Source organism: Nematostella vectensis, chromosome 14, assembly GCF_932526225.1.
Source record: "Nematostella vectensis chromosome 14, jaNemVect1.1, whole genome shotgun sequence".
In the NCBI taxonomy this organism is placed as follows: domain Eukaryota; kingdom Metazoa; phylum Cnidaria; class Anthozoa; order Actiniaria; family Edwardsiidae; genus Nematostella; species Nematostella vectensis.
In genome coordinates this window covers 12,924,669-12,948,189 of record NC_064047.1, presented here as the reverse complement: position 1 = coordinate 12,948,189, position 23,521 = coordinate 12,924,669, and the positions used below count along the sequence as shown (strand labels likewise).

The 23,521-nt window shown below is 42.8% G+C and overlaps 1 protein-coding gene across 2 annotated transcripts in view; it reads right to left on the bottom strand.

The window, feature by feature from the left end:
* LOC5501035 (sperm-associated antigen 17) overlaps nt 1-23,521 on the bottom strand; it is a 31,036-nt gene that overhangs the window by 6,498 nt on the left and 1,017 nt on the right. The window contains exons 4-22 of one of the 2 annotated variants that reach the window (XM_048721880.1): nt 22,853-23,048; nt 22,232-22,419; nt 21,382-21,606; nt 20,652-20,853; nt 14,229-14,344; nt 13,695-13,829; nt 11,914-12,345; nt 11,368-11,502; nt 10,141-10,425; nt 9,413-9,581; nt 8,346-9,126; nt 7,616-7,925; nt 6,703-7,038; nt 6,462-6,608; nt 5,881-6,070; nt 5,211-5,711; nt 4,706-4,840; nt 4,103-4,353; nt 3,192-3,489 (exon numbers count right to left, since the gene is read on the bottom strand). In XM_048721880.1, the coding sequence (XP_048577837.1) occupies nt 3,192-3,489; nt 4,103-4,353; nt 4,706-4,840; nt 5,211-5,711; nt 5,881-6,070; nt 6,462-6,608; nt 6,703-7,038; nt 7,616-7,925; nt 8,346-9,126; nt 9,413-9,581; nt 10,141-10,425; nt 11,368-11,502; nt 11,914-12,345; nt 13,695-13,829; nt 14,229-14,344; nt 20,652-20,853; nt 21,382-21,606; nt 22,232-22,419; nt 22,853-23,048 (5,032 nt within the window). Of the gene's footprint in view, nt 1-3,191; nt 3,490-4,102; nt 4,354-4,705; nt 4,841-5,210; nt 5,712-5,880; nt 6,071-6,461; nt 6,609-6,702; nt 7,039-7,615; nt 7,926-8,345; nt 9,127-9,412; nt 9,582-10,140; nt 10,426-11,367; nt 11,503-11,913; nt 12,346-13,694; nt 13,830-14,228; nt 14,345-15,022; nt 15,051-20,651; nt 20,854-21,381; nt 21,607-22,231; nt 22,420-22,852; nt 23,049-23,521 lie in introns of those variants that run through there. The other variant, XM_048721881.1, reaches the window with a different exon arrangement.

Sequence of the window (23,521 nt, the reverse complement as noted above, 5' to 3'; positions counted from 1 at the left end):
TTGATTGACATGATATTCACTAGCCAACCAGGCAAGAAAATGCTCAATGTTGACATGATCTTCACTAGCCAATTAGGCAAAGGAATGCTCAATAATTGACATGATCTTCACTAGCCAATAAGGCAAGGGAATGCTCAATGATTGAAATGATCTTCACTAGCCAATCAGGCAAGGGAATGCTCAATGATTGACATGATCTTCACTAGCCAATCAGGCAAGGGAATGCTCAATGATTGACATGATCTTCACTAGCCAATCAGGCAAGGGAATGCTCAATGATTGACATGATCTTCACTAGCCAATCAGGCAAGGGAATGCTCAATGATTGACATGATCTTCACTAGCCAATCAGGCAAGGAAATGCTCAATGCTTGACATGATCTTCACTAGCCAATCAGGCAAGGGAATGCTCAATGATTGACATGATCTTCACTAGCCAATCAGGCAAGGGAATGCTCAATGATTGACATGATCTTCACTAGCCAATCAGGCAAGGGAATGCTCAATGATTGACATGATCTTCACTAGCCAATCAGGCAAGGGAATGCTCAATGATTGACATGATCTTCACTAGCCAATCAGGCAAGGGAATGCTCAATGATTGACATGATCTTCACTAGCCAATCAGGCAAGGGAATGCTCAATGATTGACATGATCTTCACTAGCCAATCAGGCAAGGGAATGCTCAATGATTGACATGATCTTCACAAGCCAACCAGGCAAGGAAATGCTCAATGATTGACATGATCTTCACTAGCCAATCAGGCAAGGGAATGCTCAATGATTGACATGATCTTCACTAGCCAATCAGGCAAGGGAATACTCAATGATTGACATGATCTTCACTAGCCAATCAGGCAAGGGAATGCTCAAGAGCACGACTGAACCCTCCTTGTTGAAGTTCGGGTCAATAAAAATGTTGTGCTCGTACAGTAATTGTCTAGCTTTGTAATGTAGCCACGGTAGCGTGCATCGCACTATTAAAGGACCGCTGTCAGCTATACCTTTGTTATTGTTTTCACTTGATATTGGAAGGCACAAAATATGTCAAAATTTCGAAATAACAATCTGAAAACAAAGTTTTATGCTTTATTTACCATATTCCATCGAAAATATCGCATTGGCTTTCCGAGATCAGCCGATGGAAATGGATGCTTTTGCAGGCTTACAAGGATGACTTTGCTAGGATGACAAAATGGCGGCTGGCAGAGGCTGTTTAAGTCTTTTAGCAAAACACCTGCTGTGTTATCAAATCGTTACATTCACTAACCCTGTGCTGTTTAAGTCTTCTGGCAAAACACCTGCTGTGTTATCAAATCGTTACATTCACTAACCCTGTGCTGTTTAAGTCTTTTAGCAAAACACCTGCTGTGTTATCAAATCGTTACATTCACTAACCCTGTGCTGTTTAAGTCTTCTGGCAAAACACCTGCTGTGTTATCAAATCGTTACATTCACTAACCCTGTGCTGTTTAAGTCTTTTAGCAAAACACCTGCTGTGTTATCAAATCGTTACATTCACTAACCCTGTGCTGTTTAAGTCTTCTGGCAAAACACCTGCTGTGTTATCAAATCGTTACATTCACTAACCCTGTGCTGTTTAAGTCTTTTAGCAAAACACCTGCTGTGTTATCAAATCGTTACATTCACTAACCCTGTGCTGTTTAAGTCTTCTGGCAAAACACCTGCTGTGTTATCAAATCGTTACATTCACTAACCCTGTGCTGTTTAAGTCTTCTGGCAAAACACCTGCTGTGTTATCAAATCGTTACATTCACTAACCCTGTGCTGTTTAAGTCTTTTAGCAAAACACCTGCTGTGTTATCAAATCGTTACATTCACTAACCCTGTGCTGTTTAAGTCTTCTGGCAAAACACCTGCTGTGTTATCAAATCGTTACATTCACTAACCCTGTGCTGTTTAAGTCTTTTAGCAAAACACCTGCTGTGTTATCAAATCGTTACATTCACTAACCCTGTGCTGTTTAAGTCTTCTGGCAAAACACCTGCTGTGTTATCAAATCGTTACATTCACTAACCCTGTGCTGTTTAAGTCTTTTAGCAAAACACCTGCTGTGTTATCAAATCGTTACATTCACTAACCCTGTGCTGTTTAAGTCTTCTGGCAAAACACCTGCTGTGTTATCAAATCGTTACATTCACTAACCCTGTGCTGTTTAAGTCTTCTGGCAAAACACCTGCTGTGTTATCAAATCGTTACATTCACTAACCCTGTGCTGTTTAAGTCTTTTAGCAAAACACCTGCTGTGTTATCAAATCGTTACATTCACTAACCCTGTGCTGTTTAAGTCTTCTGGCAAAACACCTGCTGTGTTATCAAATCGTTACATTCACTAACCCTGTGCTGTTTAAGTCTTCTGGCAAAACACCTGCTGTGTTATCAAATCGTTACATTCACTAACCCTGTGCTGTTTAAGTCTTCTGGCAAAACACCTGCTGTGTTATCAAATCGTTACATTCACTAACCCTGTGCTGTTTAAGTCTTTTAGCAAAACACCTGCTGTGTTATCAAATCGTTACATTCACTAACCCTGTGCTGTTCAAGTCTTCTGGCAAAACACCTGCTGTGTTATCAAATCGTTACATTCACTAACCCTGTGCTGTTTAAGTCTTCTGGCAAAACACCTGCTGTGTTATCAAATCGTTACATTCACTAACCCTGTGCTGTTCAAGTCTTTTAGCAAAACACCTGCTGTGTTATCAAATCGTTACATTCACTAACCCTGTGCTGTTTAAGTCTTTTAGCAAAACACCTGCTGTGTTATCAAATCGTTACATTCACTAACCCTGTGCTGTTTAAGTCTTTTAGCAAAACACCTGCTGTGTTATCAAATCGTTACATTCACTAACCCTGTGCTGTTTAAGTCTTCTGGCAAAACACCTGCTGTGTTATCAAATCGTTACATTCACTAACCCTGTGCTGTTTAAGTCTTTTAGCAAAACACCTGCTGTGTTATCAAATCGTTACATTCACTAACCCTGTGCTGTTTAAGTCTTCTGGCAAAACACCTGCTGTGTTATCAAATCGTTACATTCACTAACCCTGTGCTGTTTAAGTCTTTTGGCAAAACACCTGCTGTGTTATCAAATCGTTACATTCACTAACCCTGTGCTGTTTAAGTCTTTTGGCAAAACACCTGCTGTGTTATCAAATCGTTACATCCACTAACCCTGTGCTGTTTCGAAATAGTTCGGCACCTCCTGGTATCTGAGCGCGTGTTTCCCATACTCCAATTCGGCCAGCTCAATCTTATCTCTCTCCCACTCGGTACCAGGTCTCTTCCATCTCGGAGGTGGCGGCTTGGGTACTGGTTCGGGAGTAATGGCATCTACGTAAGCCTTGCTGACTTCTGAACCTGCGATCTGGTTGGTTAGCTGGTTTGCGGTGTCCTGCACGTCATCATTGATTTCTGTTGTGTCTTTAGCAGGGGGGAGGGGAGGGTCCGTAGAAGTTTGGGCTTCTGCCATCTTCAACACAAAACACGATTTTAAACGTTATTTAATTGCACAGGTTGAATTTCCACAGCAGTTTTAGCGGTAACCGGGCGCATAGTAAACATAAATCACGTGATTGTTCAGATATTGGTCCAAAAAAGGACCACTTATGGCTTACGCGCAGACCTGTGTTTTACTTGTGTGACCATGTTTGCCTACAAAACCTTTTGCAAAATATGAAGTTAAATAAAGCGGCAAACTAAATTTTCTCAGGTCACTTAAAAATTCAATCCATCCAAAAATAAGAAAAAGGACTCAATTCTATTCTAAAGTATATAATAAAATAATGGATGGGTATTGACATTTTTCGACGATGTCACACCAGACCGAATAACGAATTTATTATTTTATACCAAAAACAGATATTCAGGAAAACCTTAGTTCTAAAAGCCGATACAAATCTGAAAATAGCTTTAATTTTCCAGGAATTATTTCCCTTCCAGTACTATGCGTCCATGCACTTGCGAAAAAAAAAAGAAAAAGGTCTACCAGTTCGTCACGTGCCCTAAAAATAAGGTGGCTTTAATCTTGTCCCCCTTTAAATATAAAGTAAAATAAAATGATGATGATCATTACATGTACTCACTTTAAGCTCCAACTGTTCCGCCGCAAGTTTCTCGCTCTCCTCGCGGGGGTCCTGTGGTAGAATAGAGTCCAGTCTCTTCTCTCGCTTCTCCACATACTCGCTGTAGTTTTCTATTGCTTTTACGATGAGCTGACGGTCATGTAGTGTCAGCGGTCTGTACTGGATGAGCTGGCGGAACTCAAGAGCCCGCGGGCACGTGATCAGCGGTTGTGCTTCTTGTTTTGGGACTGTCCCAACGCTCACACCAGCCCCTAAAAGAACAGTTCATTCCTTTTACTCAACAGTGCAATTAACCTCAAAATTCTTCTCACCTACATCGGTCACTGACAAAGTGAACAAGCGGTCAGTTTAGAATATTTTTGTGATAAACACGATAATACTTCATGCTATTTCAGTCACAAACAAACTGGTCAGGTAGTGAGAATTTAGATTATTATATTTTTAGGATTATCCTGAAAATTCTTAATTTCATATCGACCATAGCAAAAAAAATACTCTAACTTCCTGTTGAGGGTAAAACCCCCTAACGAACAAGTCTTCTACGAACACAATTTCTAAGAACTTTTCATCTATTTCTATAATGTAGCAACATTTTCTCCTTACCGACATTAGTACCGAACTTGGGCCCCGGAGTCTTATCCTCGTGGGAAGGCAGGCTTTTGAAATCTCGCTCACGCAGAGCGCGTGGAATGATGGTATCTTCATCCTTTTGCCGAAGCCATATCTTGCTGATACCGCCTGGGAGGAAGGGGGGAAGGACGGTTAATAGTTATTACATTGCCATCAGAATCGTCATCATCACCACAACTATTTAAACGATCACACTATGACCATTACTACCTCAACACCTTAAACATTACCTACATCCATCAACGTATGAATGATCTTCAAAACCATCGTCACACACGTTGACATAAATATTACCATCACAATCACTACAAACACCACCACCACTTTCATATACCTTTATCGCCTCCTACAACCATCACTTTCATCACCACCGCCACCGCCACCGCCACCGCCACCGCCACCGCCACCGCCACCGCCATCACTATCATAATCCCCTAGCGCCATCACCAACCATCAATATCATCATCATCCTACTCACCGGAGTAAGGTCGCATGACGGTGATCCCAGTAACTTCCGGATGTCCCTCCACTGGGGCCCTCAGCAGGGCAGTGGCAGGGTCCTTTTCCGCCTGGGATAAGAAATCCCTGACGTCACACTCGCGGAGGAGCTCCGACCCAGTCCCGTCCGCGTGGATAATGAAATACCTGGGAACTAGTGATGTCAAAGGCGCGGTTACCACTGTACTTTCTAGTGAGGCTGGCTTGTCTTCTTCACTAGTGACAGTCTGCGCGTCACGTGATTCGGGTTTTTTAGCGCAGTCTCTTTCCACCGTCACGTTACCGTTCGAGATGACGCAAAAGCGGGAACCTTTAGTGTCCTGCAGCTCGCAGCAATTTTGCCGGTTAGTGCGCATGACATACACACCCGCTGGCGTGTCTGAAGGCGTATCTGAAGGCGTATCTGAAGGCTTGCTTGTTGCTTTTGCTGGCGGGAAGACGATTTTATCGGCAAGTTCGCGGGGAACAAAAGACATCACACCTAATAAGAGCAACCAGTTAATTTATCTAGCGATTCTTTTTCGTGCGTCTGGTCTGTAATAGTGGTACAGCCGACACCTCAAGATTGACTCGCTGACATGAAAATAAGCAAGTCTCGGTTTAATTTCAAGATGACACCCTCCTATATGTCGTTTTCGACTCCACCATACCTTTAGCGTCGAGGTGAAGCCTTGAGCCGTCCAGTCTGTCGATGACGGTCTCGCCATCCGCCGCTGTTTTCATTTCCACGCCGTTACCAAACAACGTCTGACATGAGCCCGTCTTGCACTCGAACACAAGGGTGGAGAAACCTGGGCACTCTACTTTCACGAACTTACCGCTGACCGTGCTATACTGAGCCTGCATAAATACGAAAGTGACCTCAGTATTGAAAGACAATCACTTTTTATGAAACGATTCAAGATAAGTGTCTCAAATAACAGCGGTGAAACAAACCCCCTGTCCCCTCCCAAGAAGGTAAGAGGGAAACACAAAACATCCTAAGAAAGTATTATTAAACCACCAACGGAGGCCTTTTAATCAGGCCTTTTTAATCATAAACAACATAACAACCACACCTTAAATAATCATTAACTTTTAACCCTGTTCTGTTATTGAAAACATCATAAACACATCCCCCAATTACTCATTCACATGCGAGCATTTCTTTATATCTAACACCTGAAACCCAGAACTTATTACAATTTGAGACCCTCTTTAATACAGCCCACAACAATGACGTCGTAACTACCTGTGATCCAAGCTCGTTATCTGGAGCTTGTGTTTGCTGTTGTTGTCGGTAAAATGTAGTGATACGTGACCCATCAGCGTGTTCGACGATGAACGTCCCATCAGGCCTTTCCACCGTGACAACATTGTCCTCACGCGTGCGCAGAACCTAGCTAACACATGTTAAATGACATTTAATCACACTCTAGTGATGGGCTAACTCATAGTAACTACATCACAATTGTCTTTTCGGACACACCCACCTGTCCAGATTCTGGACATGTCACACTAGACATCAGCACTGGATCAACCACCTCTACCTCACCATCAGGCTGTGTCATGATCCTCCTTCCATCGTTCCCTGTAGCGGTCCATTTAATTATTTTTTCAGGTACACTTATCACTGGCATCGGTTCCTCCACCGATTTCTGGGATCCCTGTGGCCGTATTAATTTCTTGGGCTGCTGGGATTCCTGTGGTCTAGGGCCGCTAGCGCTGTTGGGTTTGCTAACAGGTTCTTGTGTTTTTATAGGGAGTGAGGGACATTTCGCCAGGGCTCCATCGGGGAATAGGACTTGCACACTACCGTCCGTCATCAACTGTAGAACAAGATAAAGGACACATTTTGTCGGGTACAATTCCATGTTTACTCTCAAACTTTGTACAAATCCTTGCAATATTTTCGCGTTTGCTTAACCTTTTCACCTTACCTTACATCACCTCACCTCATCTTACCTTACCTCACCCAGTCTCACCTCGCCTTGCCTCGCCTCGCCTCGCCTTACCTAACCTAACCTTACCTTTGACCTCACATTTGACCTCACCTCACCTCCTTTCTGATTTAAAGCCGCATTGTCACCAGTTTACTTCCGGAGATCCGACGGGAACCTCAACCGTTTAAAGACAAGAGAATCTATTAGAATCCGCGCTATTTAGCAGGCCATCCGTTCTAAATTATCAATCACATCCTCAAAGAAACTTCCAATAGACATACTGCTTTCATAATTTTGCAATATTTTTCGCGTTTTGCGTTAAAAATCATCAGATATTGTTACATTATCGACCGGAAGTAAGTAAACTGGTGACAATGCGGCTTTGGGCTCAGGCTGCCCAGCTTGTCTTTCGTAACCACAAATCGCTCTAGTTAATTACATCTCTTATCCATTCAAATCTCACCTTGATGATAGTCCCATCAGTAAGCACAGTCCGCGACTGCTCCTCCATAGCAGGTTTCAGCCTTGCCTCATCGCAATGCTGCTTACCCCCTCCCCTGACAGGGTACCTTTGTCGCACCCCGACCCCACCCCTGTCGCCAATACTGTCGTAGGTCCCATCGTTGAAGTACTCGAGGTGAAGGCCATCAGGACACGTGATGTAAAGGTTCTGGAAGGGCTTCTTCTGGCGTTCTTCTGCTGCTCTCTGATTGGCTTCCTCTACAAGACGCGCACGCTCTTCTTCTTGTTGTTGTTGTTGCAGCTCTTCAAGTCTAGAAAGAAAATGTATCATTTGCACTTTAATTCATTTTCAAATATACACCTATTTCAGATAAGGTTGCGCTCGCAGAATCCATGTTTAGTAATTCGCAGTACATCATAGGTATCAAATAAAAGAAATCAAAGAAATGAGGCTGTAAGCGTAATAATAAACAAACCTAGGTTTCGCATTCGCATTGTTTATGCTCCTGTGAAGATAAACGTTGTTTTCATAGACCAATATTCAGCCATTATCTATACTAAGGCGAGACCAGCCTAACACAGAACCAGCCCTAGGGCAATAGGCCAGCTCCTCTAAATGGGCATTGGTCAGCGCTTTAAAAGGGTTAATGTTCAGACCCTTGCGCGAGATATCGATTTTGGGAGAAACTCGAATGTCAACGTTTGCCCAAACGTGCTAGTGCCTAACGTACCTTTTCGCATCCTCGTCTGCCTTTTTCCTCGCCTTTGGGGACCCCACTTTGGCTGGCTGTGGGCTTGGAGTGCCATGAGTCGTGGCACTTGGGTCGGTAGGTACAGGCCCAGCCAGACTATCAGGTTCCTTACCAACCTTACCATGAAGGCGCCCTGAGGGCCCATACCCGCTATGGGTCAGGGTCATGCCATCACTGAACTGGGCCACAAAGGAACTAAAATCAGAGAATGGTTTGGGCCCCTTTGGTTTCGGTTCCTCCTTGGTTTCCTTCTCATTGCCTTCGGTCTCACTCTTTTCAATCCCCTCTTCTTTTATATCAACACTGGCGACATCTGTTGCGGTTTCTTCTGGCTTTTCGGTGATCTGCGAGCCCTCGATCTGCTCGATCGTTAGAATCTCCTCTGTAGGCTCGAGGAAATGCAGCACGAAAATGTTCCCATCCTTGTACACAGAGACCCTGACATTTTGAGGCCCTTGCACGTACGAGGTCTTATCAACGCGAATCTGGCCACCATCGCAAGGAAACAAAGTAGACAGGGACCCAGAAGCGTGTATCAGATTGTCCCCCACGTCATAGCCAATGAAATCGAAGTGTTCCTCGATGGTAATGTCTTCTAATGGGACCTCAGGTTCAGGCTCAGGGTCACTCATCCGCGAGCGAGTACGGCCCCTGGGCTTGTCCCCCTTGCTTGCCGCGCTCTTGACGGATAAGGACCCACGGGCAGATGGAGTCCGACCTGACTTGGGGCGGCTGCCCGCCGAGCCCTCGCGCTTTTTGTCTATTGGAGTTAAACGAAAAAGGGATCAATTAACCGATGGCTATTGTTTTTACACAATGTTGGAAACAAATTATGAGAAGATTTATGAGTAACCATCTAAAATAAATATAAATCGCAATAAGCCCCTTAAATCAGCCGATGGAAATAATATATAATAATAATTTGCTAGGACGACAAATTGGATGCTTTATCACACCAAAAGACCATGGTCTCTTGATCACACTTGGTATTTTGCTAGAACGAAAATACATGGCGGCTAAGAGAGGCTCTTTAAAGGCTCATTTACCCTTCTTGTCCGGTGACTCCCCTTCCTTCTCTCGCGACTTGGTGCTGCGCTTGGGTGATCGGCTCCCACGTGCGCTTTTCCTTCCTTTGCCTTTCTTGGTCTTCTCCTCCTCCTCAGCCTTCAGAGCATTCATCTCAGACCGGGTCATCAGCCCGTACCGACTTCCAACCTGGTGGATATCACATTTATATATTTAAATTCTATGTAGTGTTTCTCTTTATAAGCCCTTAAAATAAAGTTTTGCACTCGGAGAATCCATGTATCGCAGGTAACATTGGCTCGTGGTTCATGGGTAACATGTAAAATCCTGGACTTTGAAAGCCATGTAGTTTACAGGCACAAAATGCTAAAGCTATCCAAACTTGCATTTGTTCTTGTTTTTACGCGTATTTGCTTATTTATTTGATAACAATAAAGTACGTCGGGCTACGACACATGGATTCTCTGGGTCCAACGTCCAACGTGAAATAGGTGTATACGGCTACAAATATCAAAGTTATTGAGGATGTACGTAGAAATACGAATAGTAGTCTTTACTTATACACATGGAGAAGAGAGCTCAGGAGTCAAAGAGAGTTGGAAAGAGGACAACAAAGAGTTAAGTAGAGGAAAAAAGATAAAGGCAGAAGAGACGTGTCGGAGACGATAAAGAAAAAGAAAAGAAAGCAATGGTTCAGAAATAGAGAAGAGGTTGACTCATTTATCTCGTAATAACATTTTCATTCCACCTTCAAGGGGGGTGTCGGCTCATCAATAGTCGGTGGGGGAGGGGTGGGTGTCCTTGTAGCTTCTCTCTTAGCTCTCTCCTTCTCTTGTACCCACGAGTCGATAGAGCTAACCACGTGGTCCAGGTAATTTCTGAATCCGACATTCGAGTGCAGCTTGCTATTCCAGGAAGAGCTGCTGCGACCGTCCTGTCCGACTGGGTTGTGAAGGGCCAGAAGAAGGGTGTGGTCGCGCTTGTGGTAGTAGGTGTCCAGGTAGGGTAGGGTGAACTGGGCCTCTTTCAACACCTGGACAATGTTCATTTAGGTTAGACACAAAACAGGTATGGAAAATGAACTCTTATCACCATAACTGTGAAGTAAAATGACTCTGAAGCGAAAACTTGCCTTTACCTGAAGGGTTAACGCACGCCCTTGCCTTTACCTGAAGGGTTAACCCACGCCCTTGCCTTTACCTGAAGGGTTAACCCACGCCCTTGCCTTTACCTGAAGGGTTAACCCACACCCTTGCCTTTACCTGAAGGGTTAAACCCACACCCTTGACTTTACCCGAAGGGTTAACCTACACCTTTTCTTTACCTGAAGGGTTAATCTATACATTTGCCTTTACCTGAAGGGTTAACCGACGCCCTTGCCTTTACCTGAAGGGTTAACCTATACATTTGCTTTTACCTGACGGGTTAACCTATACATTTGCCTTTACCTGAAGGGTTAACCCACGCCTTTGCCTTTACCTGAAGGGTTAACCTATACATTTGCCTTTACCTGACGGGTTAACCCACACCCTTGCCTTTACCTGAAGGGTTAACCCACGCCCTTGCCTTTACCTGAAGGGTTAACCCACACCCTTGACTTTACCTGAAGGGTTAACCCACGCCCTTGCCTTTACCTGAAGGGTTAACCTACACCCTTGCCTTTACCTGACGGGCTAACCCACACCCTTGCCTTTACCTGAAGGGTTAACCCACACCCTTGCCTTTACCTGAAGGGTTAACTTACACCCTTGCCTTTACCTGAAGGGTTAACCTACACCATTGCATTTACCTGAAGGGTTAACCTATACATTTGCCTTTACCTTAAGGGTTAACCTATGCATTTGCCTTTACCTGAAGGGTTAACCCACACCCTTGACTTTACCTGAAGGGTTAACCCACACCTTTGCCTTTACCTGAAGGGTTAACCTATACATTTGCCTTTACCTGAAGGGTTAACCTATACATTTGCCTTTACCTGAAGTAAAGTATTGTGATCCAGATGCTCCATGAAGCACCAGTCGTCAAGGTTACGGAATGACGTCAGTGGTGTCTCGCTCGAGTCTAAAGCGGAGATCTTCAGTTGTCCTGAGTCATCGCTACAGAATTTCACCTGTACATAGAAAGGGACTTTGAGTAAGAGTGGAAAGTTTTAGCTATCCTTGATCATTGCTACAGATCTTCACCTGTCTAGTATATCAAGAATCACTTGTACAATTGAAAACGTGTTACGTTAGAGAAAGATAGTGGTGTGGGGGACCTAATAGAGAGAAGGGGCTTATTTGAAACATTTGGCTCTAGAGGGGGGCCTACTTAACAAACGGAAGTGACGTAGACAGAGGAGGAAGAAAAAGGCGTTCTGATTTCCAAAATCGAAAAAAGCGTTTTACGTCTCCGATTCCAACTTAGTCTCCACTAGCTTCCATAATAAAAAAGTACCTTAAAAGAGATAGTGATTAATTGAGCTTTTACGGTAACGTTTGCCTATAAGTGAAACACGTATCTCTATAGATGGATCTCTCACCTTTCTAAACTCCTCTAGCCTCGTGTACGGATAATCCCATGGATTTGAGTATGACAGAAAAGCCTCGTCTAGATGTCGAGGGTCGATGATCTCTCCCTCCTCATTGGCTACCTTCAGTAGCATTCCTTCAAACGCATAATGCTTAAGTGCATGCTCCAACAAACCAGAATCTACATCCGGGGCACAGAAGTGACGTAGCTCATTAGCGCGAGCGGCCCGTTCGGCCGTTTCCCGCTCTTTTCTTGGCGGGAGTTCCATGAGTTTGTTTTGAGAGAAGTGTTGCAGCATGCTGAGCTCGGCTTGCATGGGGTCGAGGCCGTTTACTGACGTCAGATGGTGCAAGCGTGACGTCAGCTGGTCACCATGGTAAAGCATGCTTGGCGAGGCTGAGGGCTGAGGCTTTTTGTCTGCTGCCATGGGCTCTAGGATAGACTATAAAATACGAATTTTGGTTAAGAAACTTCATACATTCTTTTTTTGTATTACTACACGGCTTATGTCTCAACGTTTAAATTGCAAATACTCCTTCGTCAATGAAATGTGTTCACTTGGTGGCCAATTTTAATTAAATTTTTGCTCAAACGAACAACATCCGCTATTAAAAAGCCATGATCAAACCAACCTATTAAGTGTTTGATTGGCAGACGTGTTTGTAGCTTGAGACTTCAATGTAAGAAAATGTTACCTAATACCTAGTATTAGTAAACAAATACACTTCACATGTAACTGAACCATACTAATAACTGTCAGTTCAGACGGAACCACATGGCAGCGGAAAGGGATGTTTGGGTGTGGGACCTGGTGCTTAGCCTTAAAGATATAACATTATTTTAATAATGTTCATTAAAATGGACTAACAGTGACCTAAACAGATATCTCACCCATTATTTTGGGATTTTTTTTAGTAGAAGCTGAAGTGAGATACCATGCCATACTCCACACTTAAACAAAGCAATATTTTTTTTTTGGGGGGGGGTTCTTTTAAGGGTGTACTGACATCTGTTGTTAAGGAAAATTGAATATAGCATAAAAGCCTCGTAGAAAGTCATAAGGATCTGGTATTTGCCAAGTTGACCACCACAAGTGTGCTGACTATTATGATGACGTTACGCCGTGACGTCATAACGTGATACAGATAAAAGCAAATATTATTATAAAATAATAAAATAAAATAATAATAAAATTGCTCGAAAACAAATATTAAATAGGTTTTATGAATCTTGAGGGATGGAGATATGATTGAGTAATTGTTTTTGTATCATTTTTCAAAGGTCCTGAAACCCAGATTATTGTATTTGATATAATTTTGGTTTCTATTAGATTAACACTAAATCCATTCTTGGCTATACGTGGGAGAATTTAATAAAAAGGAATACAGAAAAAATATTGTGTTTTGAAACTTTTGAAATGACTTGGCGACAAAAAAACCTTTTTTTAGAAAACGCAGAACCGGAAGTGAAACAAAGCCCGCGCATGCACATTTGGCCTGCTCGGACACACTGATATCTCGCATGATGAAATTTAAATGAAGTTTAAAAACAAATTCCAATAGTGGTATTTACACTTCAAAGGAACGATATTCGTCATGTCAGACATTCGCCACCAGCGTAGCAACGCCGTTACTGAGCAACCTCAATGTCAGTACACCGTTAAACTTTGCTTTGCAGCCCCATCCAACAATCCACATTTTCTAGCTTCTTGGAAGTCACAATGCAACACAGTATTCTTATTTGGGGCCAAAAGTTGATGGGGCAACTTTCACTTGTCTGACTTGGCCATACCTGCTTCTCATCATCTTTGAGTGCAAGTTTGCCTGCTTTGCCCATGATGTAGGACGCTAGAAGGTGACTCATCCCATCCTCCCGTGGGGGATCCTCTTTGTCTAGAGGGTTGTTCTCATCTACAATAGCACACACCTAGCAATGCAAGGGCACAAGGAGTGGTTAAAGGAAGTGACTAGCATTTTGTAGTGATGGTAAGAGAAGAGCATTCAGTGTATGTATGAGAGTGCTATTGTTGGTAAATATTGTACATGCTCCAGTAGGCAGTTCAGGATCACTGGGAACTCTGGCTGTCAGGGTGACACTCTCCAAAAACTCTGCTTTCCCATTCCCTCCTTAATAGGTACAGGTACAGTATGGCCTTGTGTATCAAGGAGTAATATGGTTGACCAATCTTGTACCTGCTCCAGTAGGCATTAAAGGAGCAGGGGGACACTTTTTATCAACTCTGCTGCCCCTCTTCCCTCTAATGCCGCCTCTTAAACTGTAGCTATGGCCCTTGTGTAGTGCTATGGTGGACAAAATATCTTGTACCTGCTCCAGTAGACAGTTCAGGATCAGGGGGACACTCTGGCTGTCAGGCGGGACACCCTCCATGAGGTGGTTGTAGTATCTCTTGTCAGGTTCAATAGAAACAGGGGCTGCTCCTTCTAAAATTTAAGCAGCAGCTTAGATCTTTCAACGTACAGTATCATATCATATGAAATAACATTAACCAGTTGTAAGCTACAGAGGTTTAGTGAGGTACAAATTAGGAATTCCTAATTTGTACCTCACACTAAAGCCACTGTAGCTTAAAGTCAGATAACTGAAAGTCAGATAAACAGGTGGAGGATCCAGGGTGATGAAGTTTATAAAAACTTGAGATACAGTATGTCTGTCCCATTAATTGATAAGGATGGCTCTAATAATAGGTGCTTATAGATCCACGACACCATTTAACACACAGCTGCCTCATGCAAGTTAACTGCATACCATGCTTTGTGTTGGCACCATGTCTTGACCAGAAATGAACTTTTTAATCTCCCCTTTAGAGTTTGACTCAAACAAAGTAGATGTGATCATACTAGAGTGTGCACGAGGCTGTGTTTTGTTGCCTACACTCTAGACTTATGTATACAACCCCCTGTCAGGCTGCTTTTGTGGTTGTGGTTGTATATTTGTGGACTGTACAGTTCCTTGTGTGGTTGTGGTTATGGTTTGTGGACTCTACGGTACCTTGAGTGGATGTGGTTTTGTATTTCTTGACTGTACCTTGTGTGGTTGAGGTTGTGTATTTGTGGACTGTACCTTCTGTGGTTTAAGCTGTTATGGTCTGTGTACTGTACCTTGTGTGGTCATGTACCTATATGTGGGCTGTACACGGTGCTATTGTGGACTGTACCTTGTATGGTTATGGCTATTATGGACTGTACCTTGTATGGTTATGGCTATTGTGGACTGTACCTTGCATGGTTATGGCTATTGTGGACTGTACCTTGTATGGTTATGGCTATTATGGACTGTACCTTGTATGGTTATGGCTATTGTGGACTGTACCTTGTATGGTTATCGTGGACCATACCTTGTGTGGTTATGGCTATTGTGGACTGTACCTTGTATGGTTATGGCTATCGTGGACTGTACCTTGCATGGTTATGGCTATTGTGGACTGTACCTTGTATGGTTATGGCTATCGTGGACTGTACCTTGTATGGTTATGGCTATCGTGGACTGTACCTTGTGTGGTTATGGCTATTATGGGCTGTACCTTGTATGGTTATGGCTATTATGGACTGTACCTTGTATGGTTATGGCTATCGTGGACTGTACCTTGTAAGATTATGGCTATTGTGGACTGTACCTTGTATGGTTATGGCTATTATGGACTGTACCTTGTATGGTTATGGCTATTATGGACTGCACCTTGTATGGTTATGGCTATTGTGGACTGTACCTTGTATGGTTATCGTGGACTGTACCTTGCATGGTTATGGCTATTGTGGACTGTACCTTGTATGGTTATGGCTATTGTGGACTGTACCCTGTATGGTTATGGCTATTATGGACTGTACCTTGCATGGTTATGGCTATTGTGGACTGTACCTTGTATGGTTATGGCTATCGTGGACTGTACCTTGCATGGTTATGGCTATTGTGGACTGTACCTTGTATGGTTATCGTGGAATGTACCTTGTATGGTTATGGCTATTGTGGACTGTACCTTGCATGGCTATGGCTATTGTGGACTGTACCTTGTATGGTTATGGCTATTATGGACTGTACCTTGTATGGTTATGGCTATTGTGGACTGTACCTTGCATGGTTATGGCTATTGTGGACTGTACCTTGTATGGTTATGGCTATTGTGGACTGTACCTTGTGTGGTTATGGCTATTATGGACTGTACCTTGTATGGTTATGGCTATTGTGGACTGTACCTTGTATGGTTATGGCTATTGTGGACTGTACCTTGTATGGTTATGGCTATTATGGGCTGTACCTTGTATGGTTATGGCTATATGGACTGTACCTTGTATGGTTATGGCTATCGTGGACTGTACCTTGTAAGATTATGGCTATTGTGGACTGTACCTTGTATGGTTATGGCTATTATGGACTGTACCTTGTATGGTTATGGCTATTATGGACTGTACCTTGTATGGTTATGGCTATTGTGGACTGTACCTTGTATGGTTATCGTGGACCGTACCTTGTGTGGTTATGGCTATTGTGGACTGTACCTTGTATGGTTATGGCTATTATGGACTGTACCTTGTATGGTTATGGCTATTATGGACTGTACCTTGTATGGTTATGGCTATTGTGGACTGTACCTTGTATGGTTATGGCTATCGTGGACTGTACCTTGCATGGTTATGGCTATTGTGGACTGTACCTTGTATGGTTATCGTGGACTGTACCTTGTATGGTTATGGCTATTGTGGACTGTACCTTGCATGGCTATGGCTATTGTGGACTGTACCTTGTATGGTTATGGCTATTATGGACTGTACCTTGTATGGTTATGGCTATTGTGGACTGTACCTTGCATGGTTATGGCTATTGTGGACTGTACCTTGTGATGGCTATTATGGACTGTACCTTGTATGGTTATGGCTATTGTGGACTGTACCTTGTATGGTTATGGCTATTATGGACTGTACCTTGTATGGTTATGGCTATTGTGGACTGTACCTTGTATGGTTACAGGCTATTGTGGACTGTACCTTGTATGGTTATGGCTATTGTGGACTGTACCTTGTATGGTTATGGCTATTGTGGACTGTACCTTGTATGGTTATGGCTATTGTGGACTGTACCTTGTATGGTTATGGCTATTATGGACTGTACCTTGTATGGTTATGGCTATTGTGGACTGTACCTTGTATGGTTATGGCTATTATGGACTGTACCTTGTATGGTTATGGCTATTGTGGACTGTACCTTGTATGGTTACAGGCTATTGTGGACTGTACCTTGTATGGTTATGGCTATTGTGGACTGTACCTTGTATGGTTATGGCTATTGTGGACTGTACCTTGTATGGTTATGGCTATTGTGGACTGTACCTTGTATGGTTATGGCTATTGTGGACTGTACCTTGTATGGTTATGGCTATTGTGGACTGTACCTTGTATGGTTATGGCTATTGTGGACTGTACCTTGTGTGGTTATGGCTATTGTGGACTGCACCTTGTATGGTTATGGCTATTATGGACCGTACCTTGTATGGTTATGGCTATTGTGGACTGTACCTTGTATGGTTATGGCTATTGTGGACTGTAACTTGTATGGTTATGGCTATTATGGACTGTACCTTGTATGGTTATGGCTATTGTGGACTGTACCTTGTATGGTTATGGCTATTGTGGACTGTACCTTGTATGGTTATGGCTATTGTGGACTGTACCTTGTATGGTTATGGCTATTATGGACTGTACCCTGTATGGTTATGGCTATTGTGGACTGTACCTTGTATGGTTATGGCTATTGTGGACTGTACCTTGTATGGTTATGGCTATTATGGACTGTACCTTGTATGGTTATGGCTATTGTGGACTGTACCTTGTATGGTTATGGCTATTGTGGACTGTACCTTGTATGGTTATGGCTATTATGGACTGTACCCTGTATGGTTATGGCTATTGTGGACTGTACCTTGTATGGTTATGGCTATTGTGGACTGTACCTTGTATGGTTATGGCTATTGTGGACTGTACCTTGTATGGTTATGGCTTTGTGGACTGTACCTTGTATGGTTATGGCTATTGTGGACTGTACCTTGTATGGTTATGGCTATTATGGACCGTACCTTGTATGGTTATGGCTATTGTGGACTGTACCTTGTATGGTTATGGCTATTGTGGACTGTACCTTGCATGGTTATGGCTATTGTGGACTGTACCTTGTGTGGTTATGGCTATTATGGACTGTACCTTGTATGGTTATGGCTATTGTGGACTGTACCTTGTATGGTTATGGCTATTATGGACTGTACCTTGTATGGTTATGGCTATTGTGGACTGTACCTTGTATGGTTATGGCTATTATGGACTGTACCTTGTATGGTTATGGCTATTATGGACCGTACCTTGTATGGTTATGGCTATTGTGGACTGTACCTTGTATGGTATGGTTATCGTGGACTGTACCTTGTATGGTTATGGCTATTATGGACTGTACCTTGTATGGTTATGGCTATTATGGACTGTACCTTGTATGGTTATGGCTATTGTGGACCGTACCTTGTGTTGTTATGGCTATTATGGACTGTACCTTGTATGGTTATGGCTATTGTGGACTGTACCTTGTATGGTTATGGCTATTGTGGACTGTACCTTGTATGGTTATGGCTATTGTGGACTATACCTTGTATGGTTATGGCTATTGTGGACTGTACCTTGTATGGTTATGGCTATTATGGACTGTACCTTGTATGGTTATGGCTATTATGGACTGTACCATGTATGGTTATGGCTATTGTGGACTGTACCCTGTATGGTTATGGCTATTATGGACTGTACCTTGTATGGTTATGGCTATTATGGACTGTACCTTGTATGGTTATGGCTATTGTGGACTGTACCTAGTATGGTTATGGCTATTATGGACTGTACCTTGTATGGTTATGGCTATTGTGGACTGTACCTTGTATGGTTATGGCTATTGTGGACTGTACCTTGTATGGTTATGGCTATTGTGGACTGTACCTTGTATGGTTATGGCTTTGTGGACGTTACCTTGTATGGTTATGGCTATTGTGGACTGTACCTTGTATGGTTATGGCTATTATGGACCGTACCTTGTATGGTTATGGCTATTGTGGACTGTACCTTGTATGGTTATGGCTATTGTGGACTGTACCTTGTATGGTTATGGCTATTGTGGACTGTACCTTGTATGGTTATGGCTATTATGGACTGTACCCTGTATGGTTATGGCTATTGTGGACTGTACCTTGTATGGTTATGGCTATTGTGGACTGTACCTTGTATGGTTATGGCTATTGTGGACTGTACCTTGTATGGTTATGGCTTTGTGGACTGTACCTTGTATGGTTATGGCTATTGTGGACTGTACCTTGTATGGTTATGGCTATTATGGACCGTACCTTGTATGGTTATGGCTATTGTGGACTGTACCTTGTATGGTTATGGCTATTGTGGACTGTACCTTGCATGGTTATGGCTATTGTGGACTGTACCTTGTGTGGTTATGGCTATTATGGACTGTACCTTGTATGGTTATGGCTATTGTGGACTGTACCTTGTATGGTTATGGCTATTATGGACTGTACCTTGCATGGTTATGGCTATTGTGGACTGTACCTTGTATGGTTATGGCTATTGTGGACCGTACCTTGTGTTGTTATGGCTATTATGGACTGTACCTTGTATGGTTATGGCTATTGTGGACTGTACCTTGTATGGTTATGGCTATTGTGGACTGTACCTTGTATGGTTATGGCTATTGTGGACTGTACCTTGTATGGTTATGGCTATTGTGGACTGTACCTTGTATGGTTATGGCTATTATGGACTGTACCTTGTATGGTTATGGCTATTATGGACTGTACCATGTATGGTTATGGCTATTGTGGACTGTACCCTGTATGGTTATGGCTATTATGGACTGTACCTTGTATGGTTATGGCTATTATGGACTGTACCTTGTATGGTTATGGCTATTGTGGACTGTACCTTGTATGGTTATGGCTATTATGGACTGTACCTTGTATGGTTATGGCTATTGTGGACTGTACCTTGTATGGTTATGGCTATTATGGACTGTACCTTGTATGGTTATGGCTATTGTGGACTGTACCTTGTATGGTTATGGCTATTGTGGACTGTACCTTGTATGGTTATGGCTATTATGGACTGTACCTTGTATGGTTATGGCTATTATGGACTGTACCATGTATGGTTATGGCTATTGTGGACTGTACCATGTATGGTTATGGCTATTATGGACTGTACCTTGTATGGTTATGGCTATTGTGGACTGTACCTTGTATGGTTATGGCTATTGTGGACTGTACCTTGCATGGTTATGGCTATTGTGGACTGTAACTTGTATGGTTATGGCTATTGTGGACTGTACCTTGTATGGTTATGGCTATTATGGACTGTACCTTGCATGGTTATGGCTATTGTGGACTGTACCCTGTATGGTTATGGCTATCGTGGACTGTACCTTGTATGGTTATGGCTATTATGGACTGTACCTTGTATGGTTACAGGCTATTGTGGACTGTACCTTGTATGGTTATGGCTATTATGGACTGTACCTTGTATGGTTATGGCTATTATGGACTGTACCTTGTATGGTTATGGCTATTGTGGACTGTACCTTGTATGGTTATGGCTATTGTGGACTGTACCTTGCATGGTTATGGCTATTGTGGACCGTACCTTGTGTTGTTATGGCTATTGTGGACTGTACCTTGTATGGTATGGTTATCGTGGACCGTACCTGGTGTGGTCGTGGCGAGGTTCTTCGCCGATGGGATGTCTGTAACTGAGGATGCCTGCAGGCCAGAGGATGGGGTTGGAGGGAGGGTGCGTATGTGTAGGAGCTTCATTGCGTCAAGGTACTGCTTGTACTGTAGGTAATGGTCCAACATGTCATAACAAGTGACGGCCACATCTTCAAATATCACAGTACCAAATTCAGTCTGCAAGAGAAATATTTAATGTCAACACAGATATATGCTGTTTTTGATGCTGTGTCCATCTGCCTGCCTGTGATTGTTGTTGTATTGTCTGTCCATTCAGCTGACTTGTCTTTCTGTCCATCTATGTATGTATAATGCATCTGTCTGTCCTTTGTTCATCCATTGGCCCATATACTTGTCTTTAGATTGTCTGTCTGTTCTACACTGTCTGCCTTTCAATGCATATAATTTTTCCCTCCTTCCGTCCATCTTTCTTACTGTATGACTTTCTGTCAGGGTGTCATTTTCTCCATCCAGCCTTTTACCCCAACCCCCATGTGTGTCATTTTCTCCATCCAGCCCTTTACCCCAACCCCCATGTGTGTCTGCCTACATCACATACTTGTCTTTGCATTAACAGTCTCTCTGCCAATGCATATGTCTGTCTGTCTGTCTGCCTGTCTGTCTGTCTGTCTGTCTGTCTGTCTGTCTGTCTGTCTGTCTGTCTGTCTGTCTGTCTGTTCTATCGCCCTGTCTCTATATGCTCACCCTTTTGTCCCCATCCAGGGTATTTAAACCCTCTTCTGGCACTGTCCTGTCTTTGACCACAACCTCATATTTGGCAATATCCTTAAGTCTATGCCCTGACGGCGCCTTGAGAACAATACTGTCAGACTCCGCCCAAAAGGTCTCCAGCAACTTTTCTGCTTCCTTCCTCTTTGCAGCAGCATCTTCTGCATGCAGCGCTGCATCAACAGCTTCTCCCTCAGGCACCTGTTAACCCATATGAAATAATGAATATTTGATAAATTATTGATTGGGCAGATGGTACAGGGGCTAATTGAAAATCTTGTGCGTTTAGTGTAAAAAATCCATTTAAATGTGTTTTGTGCTTTATTTCATGAGTTGATAGCTACATGGACTTTTGTAGCCAGGCATTTGCCCAGCGTTTTTCGTTATTGTTGTTTTGTTCAGGCCACCTCCTTTCCAGCTTGTGTGCGGCCAGAACAGAACAACGTGGTGACAACAACAGCGGTTAGCGATAAACACCAGTTAAACGCCTGCAAGCAGGCTAGGAACTTTAAGATTATTTTGAGGTACTCTTTGAGTTAGTCCAAAGTACCAAGAAGACACTAAAGAAAATAGTGCAAGCTTCTGTTGTATTCTTGGTATATTAGAAACCTTACGCAAAGACGACAGTGACATCATCAAGAATGGCACATGAGCTCAAGATTTGCTTAAAAACGGTGTGTTGTCCGAGATGGAAATTCTAGAACGGCATTTCCCTATTTTCATGTTCTACACATGCTGTCAGCGGCCGTTTTGGAATATGCGCAAGCGCGCACAGCATGCCGTCGCTGCCGTCCTTGCATAAGGCCCCTATTTGTGGGTACAGTACCTCAGCTAGCTTGTCTGCGTCATCCTTAACAGGCTTTGCCTTAAATCTCTTATAACTCTCGGCTTTCACACGGATGATGGCATCAACGCTGATGCCGATGTCTGACAGGTGTTGTAGAACAGGTGCCATAAGAACGCCATGGATGATCACGTAATGCTGAGGACTCCCATTCTCATCAGGCTCATCATCTGAACGATGAAAACAGTGAAACTCATTACTGTTTAATGTTATCCTTTGTTTAAATTGAGAGAAGATGTGAAAATACCTCATTGTGACTCAGAAGAGTTATTTCAGGGTTGTAACAAAAAGATGACATTTTTTTATATAAAATGGGGTCTGTGTCCCCTCCCCCTCCCCCTAAAAAGTATTATACATATACCTCTATATTCTTGTTTTCTCTCTGTTTAGTAAAGGTTTAGATAATCAACTTCGTTTTTTCTTTTGAAAATGCAAGGAAATTAAATATGTTTCATTTGGAGGTTTTGCATGAATTTATTGCATAAATTACTGAATTATTAAAAATGAAAAGTACATCAGTTCTCGCAGTATCTCCTTGCCATGGGGCAAGCAATTTCCCTTGGACAGCCCTGCTTTGAAAAGTTAAGTCCCCCCTGGACTCACCAATGGTTTTGAATGTATCTTCTACATCCCCTCTCTTCTTTAACTTGCTCTCCTTCTTGGGAGATGGTGGCATGTCTGACTCTCCCTTTTTCCCTTTCTTGACCTTTCCTGGGGATTTGGATCTCTTCCCTGAGGGACTGTGGGACTTTTTGCCTCCTTTGTCATCCTTTTTACCTGACTCTGCTGCCTTGGCAGCCTTTACCAAGAATAGAAGTTATATCCAATGTAAGAAAAAGTTTATTATGTATACCCTTTACATAATAAAGTATTAAAGTGCCCTTCTTAGCCACTTTTTTGTAATGATTTTCTTCAATATTGGAAGGCAGACGTGCTAAAATCTTGAAATAACCATCTAAAAACAAAGTTTCATACTTAATTTGCCAAATTCAATAAAAAATAACTCATTAGCTTCCCCAAATCAGCTGATGGAAATGGGTACTTTTTCACACTTGGTACTTTGCTAGCATGACAAAATGGCGGCTGAGGCTGTTTGAGGTGTACAGTATGTACAACTTTGTATGCTGGTGCTACAGTATCAACTAGAGTGATCAGCATCTTTTGTGGTATTGTCCACTTTTAAAGCTTAGAATTTAATTCATATACATGCTTTTCCTTAATTGCTTATAGTATTGTAAATTGCACTGCAATCCATGCAAGCATCATGGCATA